The following is a 26,825-nucleotide window of genomic DNA, read 5'->3' on the forward strand; positions in this document are numbered from 1 at the left end:
ACTGACCCTCCTGGGCACAGCAGCCACCAGGTGGCACCAAAGCTTCCTCACAGCCACCTTCAGGGATGCGATTTGGCTTGAAGGCGTTTCTGTTCAGCCGGCTGGTCATTTCTTAGACTGTGCCACACACATTCAGAGTGACTCCAATCCAAAATGCTCTGGGTTTAGTTTTAGGAACTGGGCAAGACTGACCTAAGGGAGTCAGGCAGCTTCTTTCAGGCGCTCAACTGGTAAGATCAATATTTCAAATGTCTCAAGTGGACCACTCCCAGCCAGAACAGGGCAGTGGGGAACAGTGAAGCAGCTCCATTTTTCTTTCTTTCTTTCTTTTCTTTTCTTTTCTTTTTCTTTTCTTTTCTTTTCTTTTCTTTTCTTTCTTTTCTTTCTTTCTTTCTTTCTTTCCCTCTTTTTTTTTTTTTTTTTTTTTTTTTTTAATGAAGTCTTGCTTTGTCACCCAGGCTGGAGTGCAGTGGCGTGATCTCAGCTCACTGCAACCTTTGCCTCCTGGGTTCAAGTGATTGTCCTGCCTCAGCCTCCCAAGTAGCTAGGATTACAGGTGTGCGCCACCACACCCAGCTAATTTCTGTATTTTTAGTAGAGATGGGGTTTCACTGTGTTAGCCAGGCTGAGCTTGAACTCCTGACTAAACCACCTCAAGTGGTTCACCCACCTCAGCCTCCCAAAGTGTTGGGATTATAGGTGTGAGCCACCGTGCCTGGCCTACAGCTCCATTTTTCTATGCCACCATTCCAGATAACAGGAGGCGACACCCTTATCACAAACAGTTTGTGGAGGTTGTCAGTGGGACCCAGAAGGGATCTTTGTGCCTTCACCACGTGTTCTAGTGACTTCAGTCTGAAATGAGCATGTTGCTCCTCATAGTGGGAACATCACTGGACACCAGTCCTCTCCCCACTAAGATGGAAATTGTTAAAAAGACCCAAGCCTGCCGACATTACCATTTATGATCACCTCCATTATTCACTCAGGGAAATCAGATCTTTTAAAGCCACTTTGTAAATAGACCTCTGCGCCCAAGACTAGAAAAAGCCTTCAGTAAAAGGTGGAAGAATGTACTTATGTATAATCTTTAAATTCAGGTTCCTGACCCTTCATGGTTCCATTTGTTATAATAATAGTGTATCAAAAGGTGTTTCCCTTGAGAACCCAATTTATTCATGTCAGCTTCTCATGCTATTTTCTGAAGGCTCTGTAGTATCTGATCAATTGTATTTCTCAGGAATGCAAGAGAAGCAGCACCCTACAAATGATGAGCACATGGAGCCATGTGGCCTGGGGCGGAGAAGGAGAGGGTGACTATTCAGCTATTCCTACAGCTCTCCTGAAATTCAGACCCAGGCACTGGTCATTACTGGCCGCTGATACCGGTCTGAGGGTATGAGGAGGGAGAAGCTGTCCACAGTTGGTTTTATTGCCCTTAAAAATCTTACAGGAATTCCATGTATCTATTCAGATGCCTCTTGGCTGACTGTCTGGAGAACTAGTTCATCTACAGAAAGTAGAAAGATAGGCTGGGTGCTGTGTCTCATGCCTGTAATCCCAGAACTTTGGGAGGCTGCTGCAGGAGCATGGTTAGAGTTTAGGTGTTTGAGACCAGCCTGGGCAACATAGTGAGACTCTGTCTCTACAAAAAATAAAAAATGAGTGGGGCATAGTTGTGCATCTGTAGTCCCAGCTACTCAGAAGGCTGAGGTGGGAGGATCACTTGAGCCTGGGAGGTTGAGGCTGCAGTGAGCCATGATTGTGCCACCGCACTAAGCCTGGGAGACAGTGATATCCTGTCTTAAAAAAAAAAAAAGGAAAAGAAAATAGGGAGATGGGAAGATACCTGCATTTCTCCTGATTTATTTGTGGCCAGGAGCTTATGCCAAGTAAACATGTGGTCTCACCTGGGAACACACTGGGTGGTGCAGTCTAATACACTCTGCTGTGACTGTCCCCCTGCCCTCAGACCCAGGGGCTCAAGGAGCAGCCAGTACTAAAACCCGATTTATTCAAGCACATGTCAACCCTCCCGTGTCACAAAAGTCTCTGCAGTGGCTTCACCCACTGCTTCCACCAGTTCCTCTTATGCTCCTTTTAACCAGTTGATGTGACCCAAGGTGGATTTCTGTAGGACTTGCCGGGTCAGTTGGGGACAGAGAGACAGATTTGCTCTTTAAAGCAGACACTAGGTGGTGGTTAGTGTAGGCCAAAGTGGGACTATGAGCAGTTATTTAGGGCTGAGGGGATCTTACTTGGAAAACAGGCAAATGAGGGATGGGATATAACTCAACCAGAGCACTTACCAACATGCCCCCTTCCCTGGCAATGCTGGAGGAAGTGCATGGCCAAGGAAACAAGAGACAGGGTTCCGTTAAGTGACAAAAAATCAGGGCTACAATCCAGACTTCTTATACTACAGAGCCTAATACATACAGACAGGAGTAATTTAGGAGACAACCTCAGTATCTTTCAGTTGAACACATTTATTGAGCACCTACAATGTGCCAGCATCTTTTACAAGAATAATACTCCAAACGAGTCAGGATCCTCCAGAGAGTATTGGGAGCCCTTCCGGATGAGGAAGATGCTACTGGAATGGCCAGAAATGGAAGGGAAGGCTTTGGTAAATGTGTTCCTGTGATTCCCTCTCCGTGGAGGGACTGCCATTTCCATGCAGTCTGCAGTAGGTGTCCTCTCCCTGCTCACCTGATGCTGTGGGAACATTTTGCATTTCTTGCTTTCAAACGCTATGATGTCCTTTGGGGTCACTCAGTTTGGTAGATTGGACTGTGATGAGGGCGGGTCATTGGGAAAGGGTGGGGCCAGAGTTGCACGGTAAAGCAGTCCTAGGTGAGCATGTGAGCATAGTGAAATAAGGACGCTGATTAGGGAGAAGGAGCCAGCCTTCAGCCGTTAGCCTTTTTTTTTTGCCTCACTGACTTTTGCTACTGATGAACTTGCTTCCCTGTTCATTGGAGGCAGTATCATCACCTCTGAATTATTTTTCTCCTTCTCCCTAATGTTGTTTGCAGGTTGCTCTTCATCATCAGCTATTGACTGAATCACATTTCTGGGCAGGAGGTGGAGTGCTGGTGGCTTTCCAGGAATCAGCTCTGCAAAAAGAAGCTCCTTCCTGTTCTGAGCCCTGTGGTTCTGTAGTCATTGGTCTGACCTGAGTAGCCCATTTTCTTGGCATGACACACCACAGCAGCAGTGGGCAGGAGACTTAGAATTTTTGTTGTTGACTGGAGCTGGGAATGTTGAATCAACCTCAGGCAACAGGCTGGCTCAAGGGATAATAAGCTATGACCCTTGGGCCAAATCTGGCCCACCAGCTATTCTTATAAATAAAGTTTTTTTGGCCGGGAACAGTGGCTCATGCCTGTAATTCCAGTACTTTGGGAGGCCAAGGTGGGTGGATCACGAAGTCAGGAGTTTGAGACCAGCCTGGCCAACATGGTGAAACTCCATCTCTACTAAAAATACAAAAAATTAGCAGGGCATGGTGGTGTGCACCTGTACTCGCAGCTACTTGGGAGGCTGAGGCAGGAGAATTGCTTGAACTCAGTAGGCAGAGGTTGCAGTGAGCTGAGATTGTGCCATTGCACTCCAGCATGGGCAACAGAGCAAGACCCTGTCTCAAAATAAATAAATAAATAAATAATAAAACTTTATTGGAACTCAGTCACTCCCATTCAATAACATATTACCCATGGCTGCTTTCAAACTACAGTGGCAGAGTTGAGTAGCTGCAACAGAGACCATATGACTGGCAAAGCCTAAAATACTCATTATCTAGCCCTTTTCAGAAAAAGTTTGCTTACTCCTTGTCCTGAATTAGTAGACTATATATTTTTAAAAATTTGAATTAAAGCACAATATTACAGTTCTGAGTGTTGGAGAATCCAGAATGCTTGGGGCAAGACCTAAGGCTCTCATTACAAGGATGGCAAAGACTTGAAGCTTCAGCTGAAGGCTGATGGTTGGTAACTGCTGCCTGGAGGGTTGTGTTGGAAAGGACTCTGAGGCTGTGTCTGGGCTGGCGTGGGCATTTCCAGAGAGATGAACACTGTGCCATGATTAATTCAAGGAGCACCAGCCTGGGAATTGAGCTTGGCAAACCCATGCTCTTCTTCCTCAAAGGTAAAATAGTATCCAGGGACAGCTTGGCACTGCCCCTGATGCCAGCCTCTGGTGTTGCTGAGGTTGGAGCTGTAAACAAACATACCCTTACTGGGGTGAGAGGGAGGTGAGATTCAAATGCCATCCACGCTGTGACAGTAGCAGATAACAGGCAGGAAAAGCCAAGGTCGTTGGGCTCCAGCTCCAGTGTTAATTAAAGCTCCCATGCAGTCATGTGAGGCTGGCAGTGCACTGGTGTTTGTTCAGGAGAGCGTTTCATGGACAGTTTCCCGTTTGGGGGAGAACAGTATTATTAATCTGTGCAATCAAAATGCTGGCTAAAATGTTCCAAATCACTGAAAAATGAGAAACATAGGATGTGTGACCCAGCATGGTCACTGCAGAAAGCAGTAGACGGTGCGGCTCCTGTCATTTGAATATAGCCCTTAGACTGTGGTTTTTGAAAGTTGAAGAATCTTAAGCCTACCTGCCCATGATGTCTAATGGCCTGTAATTCTGTAATCCCAACAAATGCTCTTCCTCAGTGATCCAAATAAATTCAGGTAGTGGAGTGGTCTTCTGAAGCCCCTCATCCATTCCAGTGAAATGTGCTGTTGAAAAGGTGTATGCAAATCTACTTTCTGGAACTCACATGTTTTAAATGCACCAAGAGTCTGTTACTCATGCTAAATCTTTAAAAAACACATTAGCAACTTTTGTGTAAATCCAGAGTTTTAGGCGCTGCACAGCTTCAAGGTGAGGAATTACCTGTAGTCTGATATATGTTGACTTCTCAAGCTGACTTTTTCCACTATAAGCAGTGCTTAAACATCCTTAGGGCCACTGTTCTCTGGTAATGTAAATATATATGGAGAATCCAGTAAGGTGTGCGTTACGTTATTATGCAGTAATCCCTCATACAAGTCACTTAGTATCTCTCCCACATTCAATGTTTTGGCCTTAATTGATTTTCCTTCATACCATGGAAAAATTGCCAAATTGGTTCTGGCTGACTAGGTTTTCTTTTCATTTCAAATAATGATATAAGCCATTTAAATTGTATAAACCCTCTAAACCATATCTCAAATGCTGCATATTCAAAAAATATATTTTATGACAAGTTTGTTGAGAATTTATTTGCATAAAAATGCCAGTATTTTTCTGCTGTGTCCCTAGAGATATACCACCCCCCAGATAAAAGTGGGTGGTAGGCAAATGTGCTACAGCTCCTGGGAAATGGATCATGAAGAATGCGGTGTGCTCAGCGGCCAGAGGGGCAGTGTGGCCTGAGTCTGTGTGTCTGAGTTTGTGTGTTTTGAGAACAAGAGCAGAGGGCATTCAGATGTAGAATTCCTCCATGTCATTATCCCCGGGGCCAGCCGACCCTGGGGGTGGTGGCACATCTCCATCAGTCTGCTTGACTTTGGGGGTATTGCATGGTAGCTGTGGGGAGTCTGTGAGGGTGGAAGTGCTGGGAGCTGGGGGAGCAGCACCAGCTGTCGCTGAGGAGCTGGAAGACCTTTTGGTGAAGAAAGGGAGGGAAGCCCAGGAGGTCTCTGTGGTCACCCTGCTGACAGCGGGCAGTGGTCCCTCCCTGGAATCCTTGTGAGCCACCCAGTGGCTGCTGCATCTTTCGGAGGGGAGGGGTGTCTCCACTGTGCTGCAGAACCTACTGGGTGCAGAATATGCAGAGACCACAGACAGGTCCGAGGAGGAGAGCCGCAGGCCTGTGTCCACATCTGTCTCCTGGGCCCCCTCTAGGTCATCGATGGAGAGGAGGTAGCCATGTCTCCACTCTGATGCCCTGTGCCCTGGGGCACCTGTGTTTGAAAACCACTGTGGTTCAGCTGAGGAGGCCAGGGAGGGGCCTCCCGTGGGCAAACAAAACAAGGACTTGCTTCTCTGGAAAGACCAGGGAGGGTTGAGGGTGCTGTTGGCTCGTCCAGCAAATTCCTGCTGGTGCCCAGGAGGCAGGCCTGTCCGGATGGGCCCCGGGTGAGGACTGTTGAGCGGGGATTGCTGGCTGCTGCCAAGTGTATGGCTTGGTACAGCAGTGCTCGGCAAAGGAGTGGAATGACGTTTCTTCTCGGAGGAATGATGCACTCTGCCAGGTTTAGGAAACTTCTTATGCACCCTCTGTGCCTGTGGGGGGAAGGCAGATCACATTAGTGCAGGATGGGAATTGTTAAATGCATCAGGAAACACAGTTACCAGTCACTGGAAGCTCCTGGCAATGTCATGGCAATAAAGCATTACCAGCCTTACCAGCTCTGCAATCTCTAGAGCAAAGACAGAGGTAGCAGAGCTTTGAGGAGCACCAGACAGACTTTTCAGTCTGAGGAACCATCTCCGAGGCTAGGAGGAGATTCAGTCCTTATCACAATACAGAATACTTTTTAAAGCACACATACATGCCCATTACAAGTCTGAGGAACCATCTCCGAGGCTAGGAGGAGATTCAGCTCCTTATCACAATACAGAATACTTTTTAAAGCACACATACATGCCCATTGCGCTCAATAAATTGGCAAAAAGAACACGGGCCTGGCTGAGCAGGATAACAGAGATAAGAATTATCACAAAATGCAAAAAGAATGCTTGCAGGGCTTGTTTCCTTCCAACCAAAGAATCACAATGTGCCCACCTGATTGACAGACACTGTTTGGAAATGTTCCTGATGAGAGGACAGAAGTGATCAGGATGGGCTATGCACAGACCATTTCAGACCAGATCCACATGGGATGTGATTCTAGTACATGCATGATAGCCAGGACACAATCTTAGGGTGGGGTGGTCCATGGTTCCAGACAGTAAATCCTCCATGAGTGAGGGGCTATTGGGGTTAGCATTTATCTACTTGTTGCTGTAACTACTGATTTCTCTATATACGACGCCTTTCAGGAACCGTGTACACGAAAGGGAGCTGCCACCTGCTGACTGATCCTGCAGATCCTGCAGGGGTTGGATGAGAAGCTTTGCCCTGTCATATCCTAGCCTGTCCTTCTGGTCCAGCAGCCCTACCCAGCCCTCACTGCAGCTCACCAGTAACCCGTTTCTGTTGCGCAGAACTGGAGACCTCTCTTCCAATGCGCATTTGCACCAGGGTCTACTTCTCTCAGATTCTCTCTCTGGTCTGTGTCTAGGCCTACAGGCCAGAACCCAAGGCCAGCCTTACTATCCATCCAAGGTTTCAATTAAATAATGGGTTTCAGGACAGTCGGTCTGGCTTGACTTAGTGTATATTAATAGTATCTGATTTACAAATCCCTGAAATAAGAAAAGAGTTCTAACTGGGGTTTACTACAAGGGCTCTCTCCTGGCATCCAGCAGGAATGAAGAGTTACCCCTTTGGGATGGGGTAAGGAGCAGCCCCAAAAGGCCTGAGAGGTGTCACAGCTGGGTGGCAGATGGGGAAACCAACCAATTTTCTTAATCATTTGAATTGGCTGAATAAAAGAGAAAATAAATCATGAGGCTAGGGGAAGAAGTCCTTGGGTACAGAGATTATTTCCGGGGTAGGGGGGACAATGTTGATTAATTCAAATGGCTATCTTATTTTTTCCAAAAGCCAATTCCCTTGGGTACCCTGATGCCATTTTCTTTCCTGATAAGTATGCATCACCTTGTAACTTCTGTCTTCAAAGTCTTATTTGAGAACATGCACTTGGTGAAAAATTTTGCAGTCTGAATCTGCCTGAAAAAGGAAGCCTTTGTGGTTATTGCTTTATGAGGAGCAAATGTCAAGGTTCCCATGCAAGGAATGCCAGGGGACGTCTAAATCTTCCCACTGTCAGGGAATAGGGGACTGTTCAATTTGGCTTAAAATCAGGCACAACTGATGGAGGATGAACATTGTGTAGTTTTGCAGAGATTTTCATGACTGCTTGTTTAACAGAAATCTATCTGTACTCTTATTTTTACCACATGAGGAAGGTAGGAATCCAGACAAACCTTACATTCTGCTGCTTTGAAGAGAGATGGTACCCGGTCTTTTTCACTGGAGGGTGCCCATGTGCACAGTGGAGCTGCCTGCTGGGTGGGCGGAATTTGAGGCTGGCATGGCACTGTGAATAACGGCAGGAATCCTGGGTGGCAGCAGGAGACAGGTGGCTGAGGAGCCTCCACATCCCTCCTGAGGCCTGGAGCTAATGTGCATGCAGGGTTTGCTGGGCAGATCTGGTGGTATTCCCTGGCTCTGTCCAGTGGCAGAGGGGTCCGTTTCTAAAAGTGGGGTCTTGTTGGATTTAAAGAGAACTTGCACCTGTGAAGGTTGGAGCTCCTTTAAGTGCGGTTCCCCTGGTGGTGGTTCCATCTCTGGCCTCCCTTGTGTGCTTGTCTGCTGACCAGAAACACTAGAGGCTGAAAGGGAGTTACTTTAGATGTTTCCAGAGACTCCTCCTCAGTGGACCTTTTTAGAGTGAAACAGGAACCTGAATCCTCCTCACATGGAAGCTTCCCCCTGGCTTTCAGCTCTTAGGGGCTGCCCTCCTGAGCTGCTCCAAGCCACAGCAGCGATGTACTGGTTCCTTTCTTTCTCTTCGAAGCAGTACAGGCTAGCTGCCTCCCTGGAATCCAGAAGCTCCCTTCTTTCTATTTAAGGAACTTTAAGGAACAGAATAGCGTCACATAAATTAATGTGCTGAAGGCAACCAGCCCGGGAAATTTGCTTATGTCCCTAAAGTCACCAAAAGATTGGAATTCAGAAACTGATCCAAAAGTTTTTCCTGCACCTTTGAGGGCAGCTTGCAGTTGGGGAAGCAAAGGGGTCTGCAGTGGACCACTGAGCCAAAGCATCCTTTTCAAGGATCTGGGTGTCAAGAGGCTCATTCCCTGGCACATGGATAGAATCCTTTCTCTCTCTCTCTCTTTTTTTTTTTTTTGAGACGAAGTCTCGCTCTGTCACCCAGGCTGGAGTGCAGTGGCGCAATCTCAGCTCACTGCAACCTCTGCCTCCTGGGTTCAAGTGATTCTCCTGCTTCAGCCTCCTGAGTAGCTGGGACTACAGGTGGCCGCCACCATGCCCGTCTAATTTTTTGTGTTTTTAGTAGAAACCACGTTTCACCGTGTTAGCCAGGATGGTCTCGATCTCCTGATCTCATGATCTGCCTGCCTTGGCCTCCCAAAGTGCTGGGATTACAGGTGTGAGCCACCATGCCTGGCCAATTCTTTCTCTTTAATTGTTTACTTTTTTAGATTTAGTACAAGTGCAGATTTCTAATGTGCAAATACTGCATAGTGATGAGGTCTGGGCTTTTAGTGTACCCATAACAGCGCACACAATAGGTAATTTTCAGCCCTCACCCCTGCTCACCCTCCCACCCTCCCACCTTGTGGAGGCTCCAGTATCTCTTATTCTGCTCTGTATGTCCATGTGTACCCATTGTTTAGGTCTCACTTCTAAATGAGAACATGTGGCATTTCACTTTCTGTTTCTGAGTTATTTCACTTAAGATAATGACCTCTGTTCTAACCTGTAAAAGATGTGATTTCATTCCTTTTTATAGTTAAGGAGTATTCCATGCTATATATATCACTTTATTTTTTTTTTCCATTCATCCACTGATGGATACTTAGGTTGATTTCGTATCTTTCCTACTGTGGATAGTGCTGTGATAAACATATGAGTGCAGGTAACTTTTTGATAAGAATCTTTTCTTCTTAAATGACTAGTAAAGGTGATTCTGCCCCTCCCCCAGGAACCCTGGCAGAGTCTCATGATTTGTTCCCGGTCAGGGACTTTACCCTCAGCCTCGCACTTCCTCTCTCCCAGTAAGATCATTTTCTCTTGTTTTTTCCCTTGGCAGAAACATGAGCAGTGCGACAATGTCTGCTGTGTAATGAGCCCACGATGGTCATTTTAACACAGGGACTAACACAAATTTGGGGCTGTCTCAAGAAAATTGGGCAATGGGTTCACACTGAGAAATCAGAGTCTTGCTCTAAAGAAAAACACCATGTTTTGCTTTTCCTTTCCTTCTCCTTTGGGTGGTTTTCATATACTCACTAAGGATGCTGGCCATGGGCAAAGCCTGTGTTGTCTTTTTGGAATGGTTGGTACAGGAAGAGGATTTGGATGAAAAGGGCAAAGTTCACTCTAAGAATGGACAAAGCCTGCACATGTTTTGTAAAATCAGTGATGTTTTAGGCAGAAAGTTTGAAAGTTGTCAAAGAGATGCTGAGCTAGACAGGATGGCGGTTGAGCAAACGCTTGCTGGACTGTCATCTGTCTCCCTTCCTTTTCCTGTCACCATTATGGAAATAGAAGGCTTTCTGGAAAATCATCAGTTATAGCAACATACCAACTCCATTCTCTGCATAGAATGGCAGGTAGTATAATTCAGGGTAAAGTGAAAGTACGTATTCCCTGAAATCAGTAAAATGGCAGCAAAGTGATACTTAGCACCCCCAAAGGCTTCCTGCCAAGAGTTACTTAGCCTCCCTAACTTCACCCCGCACACCTCTTGAGTGATCTTTCTGAAAGCCAAACCTGAACAAGCCCCTTGGCAAAACCCACTCCTTGGCAAATTCTACAAGACCCAGCCTATCCCTTCAGCTTTGTGTCTTTCTAGAATCCTAACCTATGTGCTCCAGCAGTTTACAACTACCATGCTCCCAAACACCTCATGCTCGTCTATATCTCCACGACTTTACATGGTGCTCCCAGTGTCTGTGCACTTAGAGAACACCTGCCATCTTCAGAGACAAAATTCAAGGTGCTGCTGTGAAGCCTCATTTGGCCACTTGCCCTCATTTGGTGAACAACATGCACTCATTTCTCATATTCCTAGGAGTGGAAATACTGGGCAACAGAGCATGTTTACAGCTTTAGTAGATACTGTTAGTTTTCCAAATTGGTTGCATCGATATAGAATTCTACCAGGAATGTATAAGTATTAAGTTGCTCCACATCCTCACCAGCATTTGGCATTGTAATTCTTTTTAATTTTAGCCATTCTGATGGGTAATGGCATTTCATCATGTTGTTAATTTGCATTTCCCTGATGAGTGATGATATTGAGCATCTTCTGAGATGTTTATGGGCTATTTAGGCATTCTGTTTTGAGACATGCCTGCTCTTTATGCATATTCTGGATTTAACACCTTTCTTAGATATATGCATTGCAAAAAAATATCAGCCAGTTTATGGCTTACCTTTTTGTTCTCTTATTGGTGTCTTTTCATGAACAGAAGTTCTTTTTAAAGTCATTTATCTTTTTTCTTTTAAGGCTGGTACTTATTGTTCTCTGGTTTATTTCTTTATTTCTTTAGAGATAGGGCCTCCTTCTATTACCCAGGCTGGAGTGCAGTGGCACAATCACAGTTTACTGCAGCCTCAAACTCCTGGGCTCATGTGATCCTCCTGCCGCAGCTGCCTGAGTAGCTAGAGCTAAAGGCATGTGATACTATGCTCAGCCAAATTTTTTTTTTTTTTTTTCTGGTAGATACAGAGTCTGGCTATGTTTCCCAGACTGGTGTTGAATTCCTGGCCTCAGGTGATCCTCCTGCCTTGGCCTCCCAAAGCACTGGGATTTCAGGCATGAGCCAACATGCCTGGCCCCTTGCTCTATTTTAAAAACTTTTTGCTGCTGCATCCAGTAGCCATTGTGAACCAGGATTCCTGAGTACTGTGGATGACCACAAGTAGGAGAGAAAATAAGCCACTCTTGATTAAGCCACGATTCTTTAGGTCCCTGTCATTCTCAGTTGAACCTGAGCTTACAAATTACCTCAACAAATAAAAGACATTGATATATCTAGAGGAACTGGGTTAATTGTTATATCTTCACTTAGTTCTGTGAGGCTTTTAGAAACTGGGTTGCTTGACGTCTGACCCTGCAATTATGTGTTTAAACAAATGTTCAGTTTTGTACATAGCAAGCACTCAATACATTCTTGAATGAATAAATACAAAAACACATGTGAGATACAAATACATATCTTCTAAAATAACTTAAGGTAATTTCAAGGTACTTATACATGTGTAAGTATATACCTATATATCATAAGTCATAAATACCAATAAATATTATTTGATTTTAACAGAAAAAAGTTATGAGGACTCTGATATTTTTGGGAAAAGCAGTAGCCACATCTAATGATAAAGAGCAACTTTTCAAATTAAAAAATCTGAGTAGTTGCCTCAGGAACCAGCTTTGTTTAATCCTGGTTGAGTATACCTAATCCAAAATCCGAAATCCAAAATGCTTCAAAATCTGAAGCCTTTTGAGTGCTGACATGATGCTCAAAGGAATGTTCACTGAAGCATTTTGGATTTTGGATTTCCAATGCTCAAGTGATAAGTATAATGTAAATGCTCCAAAATCCAAAAAAATCTGAAATATTAATCACTTCTGATCCCAAGCATTTCAGAGAAGGGACACTCAACCTGTGTCAGCAGCGACTCTTGGGAAAATGTGGCAAAGATCACAGGAGATACTATAGATACTATTAATAAACAGAAAAGGGCGGGGCTCCTAGAAGTTCTAGGAAACAACCTGGATATTGATCTGATGTATATTAAAAAGCTATTCACTTAACGAGGAACAACAGAGAAAATCAAAGTTACAGCTGAGGACCCGGAGCTGGTACCAACAAATCTAATGATAGAATCTGTAAAACTTGAAAGAATATCATGCCCGGGTGTAAGCTTTCTCTTTGCATAAGTTCTGCATCTTTCCCCAAATAATTTATTTTTGGTGTAATTTGTGAATTATCCTGCCCGTTGGCTGTAAAACACAGGAGTAGACAGAACTGATTTTTATATTAACAAAGGATCAGCAGAGTTTCATTAAGTATCATTGATTTTAAGAAGTTTCAAGAGAGAAATATCCTGTGATATAGTTCAATGACCAGGAGGAGTTGACAGAAATGATTAACAATAACTTAGGTTAAAAATCCCATTCTTACTTTATTTGAACAACAAGAGATAGAGTATTTTGTTTTTGAATTATCCAGATAATTTGTTCAATTCTCCAATTTAATTTTCTATTGCACTGAGGGTATAATGCTAGCTTGTGGGACTGAAGTTTAGCTAATTACTGCATTCTAGCCCAAAGGATTCAAGTTAAAAAAAAAAAAATTAAGCCAATGCAGTGTTACATGCCTGTAGTCTCAGCTATTCAGGAGGCTGAGGTGGAAGGATCGCTTAAGCTCAGGAGTTTGAGACCAGCCTGGGCAACGTAGCAAGCCCCTGTCTCATTAAAAGAAAAATTACATGCATACGTATCTATTTGGGAGCCTGCCTGGAATCTTGGAGATTCAGTTTAATCCCAGTTTTCTCTAGCTCAGCACAATTGACATTTTTGGCTAGATAGTTCCTTGTTGGGAGAGCTGTCCTGTGAGGATGTTTAACGGCATCCCTGACCTCTATCCACTAGATACCAATAGCACCCTCGCTACCTCCCAGTTGTGACAATCAAAACTGCCTCGGGATACTGCCAAATGTCCCCTGGTGGAGGAGAGATGCCAAGTGCCCCCAGGTGAGAGTTGCTGCTAAGCTTTTGTATTATGAAAATATAATGGCCTTGCATAAACCTGGGGGTCTAAGTTCTGCGGGAATGCCTCCCTATCATTTTTTGAATTAAATTTTTATTTTTATAAACTGATATGTAAACAGAGTTTTAAAAACAAAGTATACATTCATTCTACAAAGCTTATAATGGGGGGAAAAAAGGAGGTTTACCCTTATCCAGGTCTTATTTCTTAGAGCACTGCTGTCTATAGAACTCTGTGCAATGATGTAAATGTTCAATATCTGTGCTGTCTGATTTGGCAACCACTAGCCTGCCAGTTCTCCCCAGAGGGGACTCCCTCAGCCTCCTGCCTGGGCAGCTGTTAGGAACCTGGCAATCCCAGAATTACAATACAGAATTGTACTTCTTCCTCCTGGGCCCAGTATGGCACTCCCACCCTTGACTGTGCTTGGTGTCCTGTGGTCTAGGTCCCTGGTCCATCTTTCCAGAGTGTAAGCTTTGGCCTTAAGGGGAAGAGGTAGCTGATCTGGGGGTTCAACTGGTGTGTGTGTGTGTGTGTGTGTGTGTGTGTGTGTGTGTGTGTGTGTGTATAAAGCTTTATTTACAAAAATAGGTGCTGGGCCAGATTTGGCCTGTGGTCTTTAATTTGTTGACTCCTGTCAATCGCTTTCTGTACAAACTTCTAAACCAATTTTCCCACTCTTTCATCTAGGCACAGACACTGTCTATTTCCCATTTAGCCCAGTCACCTTCCTCCTGCTGCTTTCTTAGGGCCCAGGCCTGCAGCACCAAGTTTTGGCCATTCAGTGACTCTGAATGATAAAGACAAGAGACAATCAGGGCAGGAGGGAAATGTAGTTTGGGGACTCTTGATTTGGTAGGGAGCAGAGGGGAGGTGTGCCCCCAAAGCCAACCTACTGACCTCATGTGCCCCCAACTTCCTTGTAAGAAGGTAGGGGGAAAAGGATATTCTGGTTTTTCTGAACTGGGCCACCCAGCCTGCTTTGAAGAGGGAAGTGGCTGGTCTCACAGCTGGAGCTTCTCTGAACTTTAAGTGTGAGATACTTACCACTGTTTTTGCTTTTTGGCCTGGACTCCAATCACTAATTCAGAGAAAAGTGAGCCCCCACTACTTGACATAATAAAAATGGATTACGAAAACTCAAAAGCAGTGCTACTGCAAGGCTGAGCTAGCTGATCATGTCAGAAAAGGATCCACGCCTAAACTGTGGTAACACCAGTGAGTCAGGTCTCCTCGACACTGTCAAAACCTTCCACTGGACTTGGTGAGGTTATATTACTGCCCAGACTGCAGCTGGGCGTTACAGTCCCCACCTAACCATCCTCCACTCTGGCCACCCACACCATCATTAGAATCAGTGAATACACGTATTTGCCAGGAAAGATACTGGCAGCATCCTCAAGACTGAGATTGTCATGAAATCATGCCAAGAGGAACAGAAATGAGAGCAGAATTTATTGTATTATGTGGGTCAACACTTTGCCATCCTGGTTGCACATAAGAATCACCCAGGAAGCTTTAAACAACAATAATAACAACAACAACAACAAACGCTCCTGAGCAACTGAAACAGAATCTCGGGGGTGGGTCCCAGGCATCAGTTGAAAGGCTCCCCAGGTGATTTGAATGAATGTGCAGCCAGACAAGGGCCAACTTTCTGATTTTCCCTTCTGCCTGGCTGACTTTACTTCTCTTGTTCTGGGGCCCTTATCTACTTTTATGGCTACTGAAATTATTTTATTCTGAATGACCTTATATTTTCATGACTATATACTCTTCCAAACTTAAAAATGCCCTTTGTTACTCTCTGTGAACTAAACTCTTGCAGCCTCCCAAATCCAAAAATCTATGATTGTGGAAAGCTGTAAAAATGGAGACCTAGAAAAACCGTGCCCTGTCTAATGTGCAGTGAGAAAGCTAGTGGGAGAGGCGGCCCAGCCCACAGGAGCGTTCTGTCCCCTTCTGTCTTATCCCTACTATCTTAATTCCTTTAGCATTCACATTTCCCCCTCTTTGTATGCAATTATCTTGGCTAAAGTAGGCTGAACTTGTCCTTTCAATTAACCTCTGTCTGGAAAATGATATGGATTATGGAAATTCCAGAGAATGAATTTCCACTGCCACATTTCCCGCTCAATAAATTTTTATTTTGTTCTTATCTGCAGATCTGTTTAAATAACAAAACTTGCTTTTTAGCCTTGAATCCTCATCAGTTCCACCCATCTCTATGGCTTACATAAGTTTGCTTTTGCAGTATTATCTGTTAGCTCACTTAAAACAGAGAACTATTGGATATATTTGTAATGCTTATGCCAAAAACACAGGCTGCCTACATCAGAAGAGATCAACTAACCACCCACAGGACAAAGACTCAGGCTGAACAAAGGGCCCATCCAGCCTTCCTCAGAATACATGGACGTCATGGCCATTGTAGATTTTAAAGAGTAACTATAGATCTAATCTTTTCCATAAATCTGCCTAAGGGGGGAAAATGTTGATTGCTGAGATTAGCCTTGTACTAACAATGCCTCTTCTCAGCAAATAGAATTTAGGACACCTCAAAGTTTTGTGGGTTAGTAAGATTCATGCCAAGAATAGGTCAAAAACTCACTGTGGCTATTCTATTATCTGCAAAGCAGCAGTCCTTAGGTGCTCTCCTGGCCAGAATTCTGTGTGGGCTTTCTTGAGTGGTAAAAAGCAAGTAAGAACATTATAAATTTTAAAAAATTCCTATCTTTGAAGTGCATAGTATTTAAGACACAAATGCAGAAACAAAAGGACCTAAAGACAGGACAACTTGACAGATGTTCAGAGAATATGTCAAGTAACTAAGCATCTTCTCCAGAGACAAGATGGGAAGAAAGTACATTGTAAGTAATGAGTTATCTCAAGTTTGCATTTTCAGATATGGCAGCAACCTTGTATGTAGTCAGTGGGCTATTTGCCTGAGGAAGTACCAGCCTCTTAACCTGCTGGGGACTCTTAAGGCTAGAGGATGATCTGGGTCTGGGGTCTCTGATTCAGGCTGGGCCCACCCTGGAGTTGCAAAGGGCCTTCAAAGAGACAGGCCAGAACTCCACGTCCACAGGATCTGGAAGAACCCAGAGTAAACAGGACATCTCCAGGAGCACTGTGGGTGAGAAGTGGCCCCCAGAACTGTCTCACTGATTCTAAACTCACCCAGGACAGTACTTGGGTCCTGGGATCCTGGCTGGCTGTACCTGAAGTAGTCCTGGCTGGGATTAAATTAACCCTCCACAAGTTACCTAGGGTGGGGGTTTACATAATCAGATAAAATTCTGGAATATCAAGGTAGGTTTTCTGATCTGCTTTTGGGTACAGAAAAAAAATCAAAAAAATACTTTTAAAAATTAACATCCAATTAATTAAAGTTACCAATTTCAAACTCAATTTTCCCTTAAATTGATTGAGTTCAACTCACAAATGTTATTCTATTAATAAGTCTAGCAAATGTTAACAATTAACAATTATTTTTAAAAGGGCTATGTAGCTTAATTTCCTTTAACATCTTAAACTTCATTTATACATTTAATGTTTTGATTTTCTTTTTAAGTAGTTCAGTGGTCTCATTAATAAACCAAATCTTTAAAGTACTTAAGTGACTCTTGTAAATCTAATAAATTCAACATACAAACATGGTGACAATTAGATCCTCTTAGCTGTTCCAGTGTTACAAATTTACTAAAACTTTGCTCTCACATCCCTTAACTTAAAAGTACAAATCTAAATCAATTCTCAACTACATTTTAAATTGGAATCACAAGGTTGACCTCTTGTCTTAATAGGTCAAATTCTCTAAAACACAACAAATTCTTAAAATACCAAACATGACCAAATTGTTTCTCAGCTACCACAAACTATGTTAATATAATGTATTTTTACTGTATTATTTCTATTCTAAATTTTTCTGGGATTAAGTGTCCATTAAGGAGGTAATTATATCATTTCCAACAGTTTGGTGTTGCTTTTCTAGCTGACTGAGGTTGCACACAGACAGCAATTGAGACTCCGTCTCAAAAAAAAAAAAAAAAAAAAAAGTCCCACTTGAGTGTGATACCCCAAACCAGCCAGGGCAACTGAAGAGAGAAGCAGGTTTAGGTAAGAAAGCTGCTAAAGGTGCTCATAACTTGGCGATCAACACCATTAGACTTAAGCAGATCTTGGAAAGCAATTTCCTTTATTGACATTCTCGGCCCTACAACATGGTGTCCTCTGTGACCATGCACAGGCCTCCTCCTGAGGTCCCAGTTGCACTTGTTTATGCTACAGGACCCTGATCCTGCCACCTAGGTGACTGAGTCGGGGTAACTTACCACTAACAACATTGCAAGTTTATAGCAACTGTAAACTACGACCTAATGAAAAGCAACTACAAGACTGAGCTGAGCCAACTGGATTCCCCCTCTTCTTAATAGTGTGGGTTCGGTTTTGACTTTCACCCATTTCCTCTAGTGAAAAGGAGATAAAAGACCTTTTTATTTATTTTTATTTTTTATTTTTTAAAATATGACATTAAGAGAAGGTTATAAAATTATTTCTTCACTCAATAATGACCAAGTTCTGGAAACTTCCTCCTTGGTCCTGTTATTTCTTCAGCCGTTCTCATTGCTCCTTTCCATTGCCCTTTCAAAGGAAAGATGTCAGAACTGAATTTGTCCCCTAAGACTGTTTTATTCTTTTTTTTTTTTTTTTTGAGGCGGAGTCTCACTCTGTCGCCCGGACTGGAGTGCAGTGGCCAGATCTCAGCTCACTGCAAGCTCCGCCTCCCGGGTTTACACCACTCTCTTGCCTCAGCCTCCGGAGTAGCTGGGACTACAGGCGCCTGCCACCTCGCCCGGCTAGTTTTTGTATTTTTAGTAGAGGCGGGATTTCACCGTGTTAGCCAGGATGGTCTCGATCTCCTGACCTCGTGATCCGCCCGTCTCGGCCTCCCAAAGTGCTGGGATTACAGGCTTGAGCCACCGCGCCCGGCCGACTGTTTTATTCTTTTGTTTGTGAAGGACAGAAACCCAACTCACACTATTAAGAAAAGAGATTTAATGAACTGGGGAGATGTCCACAACTGCAGGAATGCAGCTGGGTGACAGGATAAGTGGAGCTAAGGGTTCAGATGCAACAAGTCCTGTTCTTTCTCTTCTTTGGCCTTCTCTCTGCAGGTCAGCACCCTTCCTCTCACTCAAGGCAGGATGGCTTTCTCTTCCTGATGGAAAACACAGCTGCTGACCACTCCCCAAACTTTACATGGAAAAGCCAACTTTTCTTTCCCAATTCCAATCCCCAATACCTCGTGACATCTGGTGCACAGATAGTCTTGACACACTGACTATGGCTAGGGAGGCAGGACTGGGTTATTCTGACATGGCACTTCTGTGTGAATAGGGTAGGGGGCTCTCAGTAAAAGAGCACTGAAAAGGAACACTTCAGTTGGCCACAATCTGGAGCTGACTGGTGCTGAATATTAGGAGAGGGGCAGCTGAACCCTTACACTCAGATCACGGCTTAGGTGGTTCAGTAGTAGCTGTTTCTCTTAAAACAGCTAGATTACATTTCTCATTTACATTGTTCGAAATGAATCAGAAAAGGAGAACGCTTTTAGAAAAAAAATCTTATTTACATGAAAACTATGTGACAAGAAATCTATAAAACCGAATTCCTTGGAAATTTATAGGAAATGAGCAGACAGCCATAGCCTAAAGATTTAGGTCTGACTTCAACCCAGCAGTTCTAGGCATTTTCTTTGCTTCTCAATTTCAGGGAGTTATTCTTCTCTTTTGAGCTCCAGAAAAATCTATTTGCAATTTCCTACAGGTATTTCAGATACACAATTAGATACTAGGATCAAACTAAAATGACATACATTTAAAAAATTTCAAAATCCTATATATTTTGTATAATATATATTATGTAAACACAAGGGAATATATTTGAAAACAAATGTGGTCACTTCTTCCACAGGAGGTTTATCTACATGCTTCCAGAAGTTTTTGGTTTGGATTTACTAGTGGATCTTAGCATGTGTGAGGACACAATAATGGCTTGATTCAAGTAACTAAAAATCCTTATGCTTTGGAGGTTTAGTGAACAGTGATTTGAGAAACAGAATCAGCCTCCTATTACAAGTTTTAAAAAGCAGGTTGAACCCATTTCCCCCATCAACTTTCCTAATACACTACATAATTTTTATTACAGCTATTGTTTATTATCTGCCTGCCCCTGTTAGAATATAATTTCACTGGGGCAGGGACTTCTGTCTGTGTTGTTTACTGATGTATTCTGAGCTCACAGAGCCTGGCACAGAGCAGGCACTCTATCAACTGGCTGAATGGACAACTGGTTAAATTTAGGCATGACATAAATTCCTCCTGACCTAAAGATTACAGGTCTGTGTTGATGCCAACAACTGCCATAAGGATTAACTATAGTAGCAGATGCTGGGGCAGAACTTTTCTTTTTCCCGAGTGTCACTATGAGGGCAGCGGTGCATGGTAGAAGCCCATGGGCTCTGTGTGAGCAGAGGCCAAGGAACGTGGCTATGCAGGAAGCAGGCCCCCCCTTCTCAAGTAGGTGGCCTTGTCTTTCAGGATGATAGTACTCAAGCTTTCCTGCCCTTGCCACTTCCATTCTGACTTACAGACATTTTTACAATTGCTATAAACTTGTAGTGTTGTTACTGGTAAGTCATCAGTCTCCATGGCTCATAATGGGCCCCATCACCTTCTAAAATCTAGTTGTCAAGTTCTGCCATAAACAAACACCTGCAGATGCATCCTCAGAGCATTACTGAGTCCCTGCTAACTGAACTGGCTTTGGGGTTGGACGGGTAGATTCCTGGTCACTAATGCACATTAAAAGTACAATTTTATTTTACAAAGGTGGTTTCAAAGAAAAAAACAAAAAAGGAAAAGAGTACCACTTAGATACCTACTTTAGGAGGACAGAGACGCTGTGTTTGTCTTATGTTTTACCTAGCAGATGACAGCTTTTATATATTCTAAATAAAAATCTGGCAATGTTTATTCAGTGGCCTCCACTGGTGAAAGGCCCCCAAAACTATCCCCTAAAAATGGCTGAAAATATGTGCACTTTTCTCCAATGTTTATTATAAAACTTTCAAACATCCAAAAGTGTTAAAGAACAACACCCCTATACCCACCACTTAGATGAAGTTGTCTTATTTTAAAAATCTACATATGCACATATATTATCTATATATCTATACATATATGTATGAGTATATATGTGATATAATCTGTATTGTTTTTTGGGGAGCCACTTGAAAGTAATTTGTGGCATCTTCTAGAATAATTTATATAAATCCCACAAATGTGACTGAGATGGGCACATTATTTCCATCGACCAATCAAGCATCTTGAATTCCTATCTCAGTCAGGAAGGTGATATATTTTGTGGTCTGAAAAGAGGCCCTTGCTGTTGGGAAGGCCCTGGGCAGCCATCAAATTCAGCTAATGGTGGAGCCACCTCTGTGTATTTCAATCCTTAGTGTTTTATGGGCTCTGATGATGATGGTGGTGGTGGCGGTGATAATGGTAATAACAGCAGCTAATTCTTAATAGTCCTTACTGTGTGCCAGGATTTACCATGCTAAATTCTTTCCCTATATTTTGTTCATTTCATCCCATAACCATGTGGCCTTGACTGTGTTGACTTAGGCACACAAGAACCACCCAGAAGTCCCTTCCCTGCAGCATTGTATAGGGTTAGGTGTGAGGTGGAAATGCAGAAGTGGCCATTTCTTCATGCTCTGAAGGTTAGAGTAGGGCTGTCCCCAGTCAGCTAGCCGGCTCAGTGCTCCCAGGCCTGCAGCTCCCCAGCTCTCACTAGATCTCCATTTTCAGCTTCACCTGGCCCTGGGCAGGTGTGTTTTAGGACCATGGCAAAGGGTACCAGCTCCTCCTCAGTTCACCATGTCACAGAATTTGAGGTGGTGAGAGACAGATGCGGGTTCCAGCACATCCCGGATCTCCCTGACTTCCCCCCAGCCTTCTTTCCCATCTGGTGGCCAAGCCGACCTGGGAAGATCTGAGCCCCAACACCAGGAGTCTCCTTCTCCACCTGCTCCCCTGACTGTGTGCCATCCTTAGGCTAGATCACTCGTAAGCCTCTGAGTGAGCCCTGACTGGTACAGTCATCTTATGAGGTGCTTATTCATAATACCCCCATTTTACAGATAAAGAAATAGAGGCACAGAGAAGGAAAGTAACTTGCCCAGGGTTGTAGAGCTAGCATTTGGAAGAGATAGGATACAAACGCAAACCCTGGCTCAGAGACCAGTCTTCGGATCATTGTTTTACTAATGCACAAAACAGGAAAAATGATTCTTAGTATCAAGGCTTGAAGATGATACATACACAATGTCTGAACCATGACAGGTGCAAATATATGCTTAATAAATGTGATGGACATCTCAGTTACTCTGATTTGGTTATATGAGTGTATCAGATGGCCACAAGTACTGTGAAAATATGTACAGCTATTATGAATCCATAAAACGCATAAACTAAAATTTCAAATAAATAAATGGAAGCCACTGCTGTGGAAGATAAACAGTGTATGCAATTCTTGTTTTTTTTTTTAAGAGACAGGGTCATGCTATGTTGTCCAGGCTGGAGTGCAGTGGCTATTCACAGACGTGATCATAGAGCACTGCAGCCTGGAACTCTGGGGTGCGAGTGATCATCCTGCCTCAGCCTCCCAAGTTACTGGGACTACAGGCATATGCCACTACATCTGGCAGGTGTATGCAACTTTGAAGCTGTCTTAAGTTTCAGTTAAGAGATATCTCAAAGCACTGGCCACTGAGGAAGGACTGGTGCAGAGGGGCTGACATATAGGCAGGGCTTGAGTTTCTGAGGATGTAGAAGGCGAAGGGTCAGGTTTTGAGGAATCCTATAGGATAATGGAAACATGGACAACTGGCAGGGAGAGGGGGTGCCTTGGGGGTCAACCCAAGTGGCTGCTTTCATCCAGTGACTATAAGGTTTTATTTAAAGCCAATTCTTATTTATTTCCTTTTCCAAAGTTGGACAAATAGCAATTGTGGGCATTAAAACCATTCCAGAGCGAGCAAGACGGCACCACTGGCCTAGAGTACTAATGGGTATAGCTACTAAAGGCATCAGTCACCCTTGACTTTGTTCTGGGCCACCTGAAAAACATTTATGCACCTTCAAAAAGTCATAATGGAAGGCCATTTACTGTTATTTTGAATGATTCTTCTAAAAGGACCTAATGAGATTCAGCACCCAGAAAAGTTTGTTCTCAGATCTGGATTTTCGTTTTAATCAACTAATAAAAATTTCATTTTTCTTTCTGATTTGGCTTCCAGGAAGCTGAGCACTTAATCCTCAGTTCCTTTCTCTGCCCTTGCTATATTTACTTTCTGATCTCGTAGGACAACTATCCTGCTATGTATATATTTACTGAAATTTTTTAAGATGGCAGTATATAATTTATAAATACCAAATACAGACACTAAGAAGTACTGAAGAAATAAAAACTCAAACTAAACAGGATTATAGGAAATTCCCAATAAGCAGAAGCACACTGAAGGGACACCATTGACTTGCTTCCTTCTCAAAGAGGATTGGAGGGCTTCGTGTGCCCAGGCGGGGTGCTGTGCTTGTTTCAGCCAGGTTCCCCACCTACTTACAAAGCCCTGAGTCTGAAGCTCATGTAGCACAGGGTTCACTCGGCCAAGTGAGGGTCCCCCTGAGAGGCATGTGGGGCTCCATCTCTTGTTAATCCTATCACTCTCCAGCCAGGGCTGTGCAATGCTCTTGTCCCTGGAAGGGTGAGGATGCAGGGGAGAAGAGGCGTCTTCAGGGATGTGGTGAGGTCCAGGGGAACAGAAAGGTTGGCAAAAGGACCAACGACCATTCAGGCCCTTTTTCCATCCCATGCTGGGGAATGCACAGAGAGCAGGCTCTCTGCCTGGCCAAGAGTAACCCAGTCTCTTGGGGCAGGGCTGGCATTGTGGCAGGCAGGCCAGCGTGGGCTTTTCAGGAGCAGATGGACGGAGCCCCTGTGGGCTGGGCCTGGAGGTCTTCACTCCTTACCACCTCCCTTTAGGGCCAGTGTGTCTCCCTCCCACCCTTGGTCCGAACACCACAGGAAATGTCAGAGTGAGAGGCCCCCTAGTGGGAAAGGCTGTGGCTCCCCACTAAGGACCCGCAGCCTTCCAGCTACACTGACCCAGCAGGGGCTACAGTGGGCCCAGGAGCCCTCTGCCTGACCCTGTGGCTTGGATGGGTGCTTGCAGACGTCTGAGGCCAGTTGATGCTGGTCACGTGACACTAACTTTTTAAAGCTTACTGAGAGCCTGCTGTGAGCAGGTGCTGAGCTAGTTGCCTGGGTAAATAGTATCTGGATTCTCACACATGTCCGCTTCCAGACCACCTTGGGAAGAAAGTGACTTCTTTGAGATAACAAAAATCCAAACTAGTAGAACCTAGATTCTTTGGTAGCAAAGCAGGGATTCCCTTCACATAAAGTCCCAGGGCCCAGGGGCTCAATCTCTCAGCATGAAGCCAAGAACCAGGAGGAAAGTTCCTTAAAGTGGATGCAACGTTTGACCTTCTGTTTGAATGGGAAAGAGGCTGGCAGCAGAAAAGAGACAACTAACCCAAAGGTCTGAAACCCATTTAGGAAAAGGTTCTTCTCCTACATTTTGGGGGATAAGTGAGGAAGAAAAAGAAAAAAAAATTAAAGAATTTAAAGAAAAATATTGACATGTAGCTCACATGACAAAAATGATGTGAATGAAAATGTACCAAAATGCTTTGTGATGGTGGTTGTATCATGAGTGATTTTTAAAAATATTGTGCAACTTCCAAAACTTTTTTTGGGTAATTTGGTTTTATTACTTTCTAATAAAATTATAATTAAAAGTATGAAAACATCAAAAGAAGGATAAATAGAAGCTAAGAAAAAAATAACTACTAACATGGGGGAAAATTTAGTGGAGATTAAAGTAGGTTTTTGATCTGGTGTTTGAAGAACAGGCCAACCTGACGAAGCTGGCAGGTCACAGGACAGATAGGATTTGGTCTCTGCTTTGTGAGATCTAGAGCCTGGACTTCTAACTGCTGCCTCCCAGCAGGCATTGGCCATGCCTTCCTGTTTTCCTGGCCCAGGAGGGTGTCCCTCCAAAGCCACACCCCACTTCCCTGTGCCATGGCTCTCATGAGCTATGCCACAGAACAATCGGAACCAGCTGTGAACTTGGGGCACAGGGACCCTCTGGTTCATCTTTGTCCCCCTGCAGTACTGTACGTGGCTGAAAGGAGCTGTTCAAAGAGTTTGCTGACCTGAGCAGCTCCTGGAAGTGCTGGACTGGCCATTTTTGGTGTGGTTTACTCACAGGCACAGAGCAGTTGGCTTGCAGTCTTGTGTCCCTGGGGAGGGGCCCTGCCTGCTGGGCACCACTTGCTACATGAGGAAGCAACAGCACTTTCTCCAGATCTATCAAACCTCCCTTAGGAAACGGAACCCTGAACACACCAAACTAAATAAGCTAAGTGAGAAAGGAAGGCCAAGAGGGAAAGCTGTTCCAAACTGAGGGTAGAAAACATTGCTTCAAACTCCTCATTTCCTTCCTCCACCTCAAAGATCTGCCTGTAATCATAGTTTGCTTCTTTTTTCCTACAAGAAAATTACTCTTCCTCTCAGGGATGAAAAGGCGATGATGTCACTTATACCTGCCGCAGGAATATCAAACCCAGACAGTGCTCTGAGAAATGATTTTCTGGGGTGACTTCCAAGCACTCTAGGTAGCCGGCACAGATAAAATGGCTCTGTGCAGGCAATGCAGTTGGCTAAAATAGCGATTTCCTTCAAAGTCTCGGCCTAGGGGCAAGCCCATGGTGGGCACATTAGTATCACTTCCCAGGTCCGGGAGCCTCTGCGCTAGCCCCATGCCCCATAGACTGCTGTTCGCAGGTGTCTTCCTGCCCCCACATGTGGATCTCCTGCCCCTCAGGTCACTGCACCCCTGCCCAGAAAATACCAGAGCCCAGGCGGGAGTAATAAGGCAAGCTAATGCTTACTGAGTAGCTGCTGTGTATCAGACGTCAGGTGCTAATGGGATAAAATCAGTTTGAGGAAGGTTTGTTCACTCTCCAGACACCTCTCGAGACTTGTATTCTTGATGGTCTTACTGAGCCTGTTGTTAATTAAAACTACAAATATTTCAAAAAGTGGCCGTGTCTTAGGTGGCGGTAATCAAACCTGAAGCAGCAGCTGGGCTATCCTGCCCTAGAGTACGCTGTGCCTGGCAAATATCTAGGAGGGCGCTACTGGCCAGTTTCTGGAGCCGGTCAGAGAGGCAGAACTTCAGCCTCAGCCCACATCTGCTGGGCCAGACCCTCTGCAGGTGGAGTGCAAAAGTCTGTCTGACAAGCCTTCCGGGCTTTTATGCCTTCTAAAGTTGGAGATGATGCCAGCACTGGAAATGCCAGGTCTCTACTGGGTCCATGAGTCAGCTGTGCCTCCATCCACTCCAGTCCTACCACTTACCATCTGTAGTACTGGGAAGTAGGCAGTTTCCTGACCTAAGTATCAGTGTGTGCATCTGCAAAATGGAGATAAGGCTGGTAGAAATGCTGAGGGTTAAGTAAGATATTAGATCACACTTAGCCCAAAGTGTGGAAACTATTAAGCGTGCAATTAACATTAGTTATCATATTATTATTTCTAGGGTAAAGGCTTTCCTGCATGAGGTCATTCCCAGGCAAGACCAGTTGGGGAGAGTCTGTCACCACTTCTGGCAGCAAGAAGCAGAGGTGTCATGCCAGGAGGGGGCACCATGGCAGTGTGTGTCTCTGGCCTTCCCAGGGACACTGGCTGAGCCCTCCCCCTGGGAGAAGGGGGGCTCTCTCACAGCCACATGGCTGGCCTGGGGATGGAGGACTCCATCAGCACAGCCACCATTTTTTGTGTGTGGAAGGGAAGCTGGCCCACAGGCCTCAGGCTTGGCATGAGGGGCAGGGACAGGGCCCAGGATGGCTACCTCATAGCGTGCTTTACTCTCTGTCCCTGCTTTCAGTGGCTGGAGGTTCCTGCTCACAGCCAGCCAGCAGACACCATGGCCCCAGGAGCCCTCCTCCCAGATACCTCCTTACACAGCTTCCTCCTGTGTCCTATTGCGGGGTCCTCCTCACTCT

General features: G+C 44.5%; 1 protein-coding gene across 1 annotated transcript in view; it reads right to left on the minus strand.

Annotated features, from left to right (window-relative positions):
- Positions 1-2,473: 2,473 nt before the first annotated feature.
- FAM124A (family with sequence similarity 124A) overlaps positions 2,474-26,825 on the minus strand; it is a 62,624-nt gene continuing 38,272 nt past the window's right edge. Inside the window, 1 exon segment of the mRNA XM_011940490.1 lies at positions 2,474-6,270. Coding sequence (XP_011795880.1) covers positions 5,467-6,270 — 804 coding nt within the window. The 3' untranslated portion in view covers positions 2,474-5,466.

Source organism: Colobus angolensis, unplaced genomic scaffold, assembly GCF_000951035.1.
Source record: "Colobus angolensis palliatus isolate OR3802 unplaced genomic scaffold, Cang.pa_1.0 Scaffold101, whole genome shotgun sequence".
Classification (NCBI taxonomy): Eukaryota; Metazoa; Chordata; class Mammalia; order Primates; family Cercopithecidae; genus Colobus; species Colobus angolensis.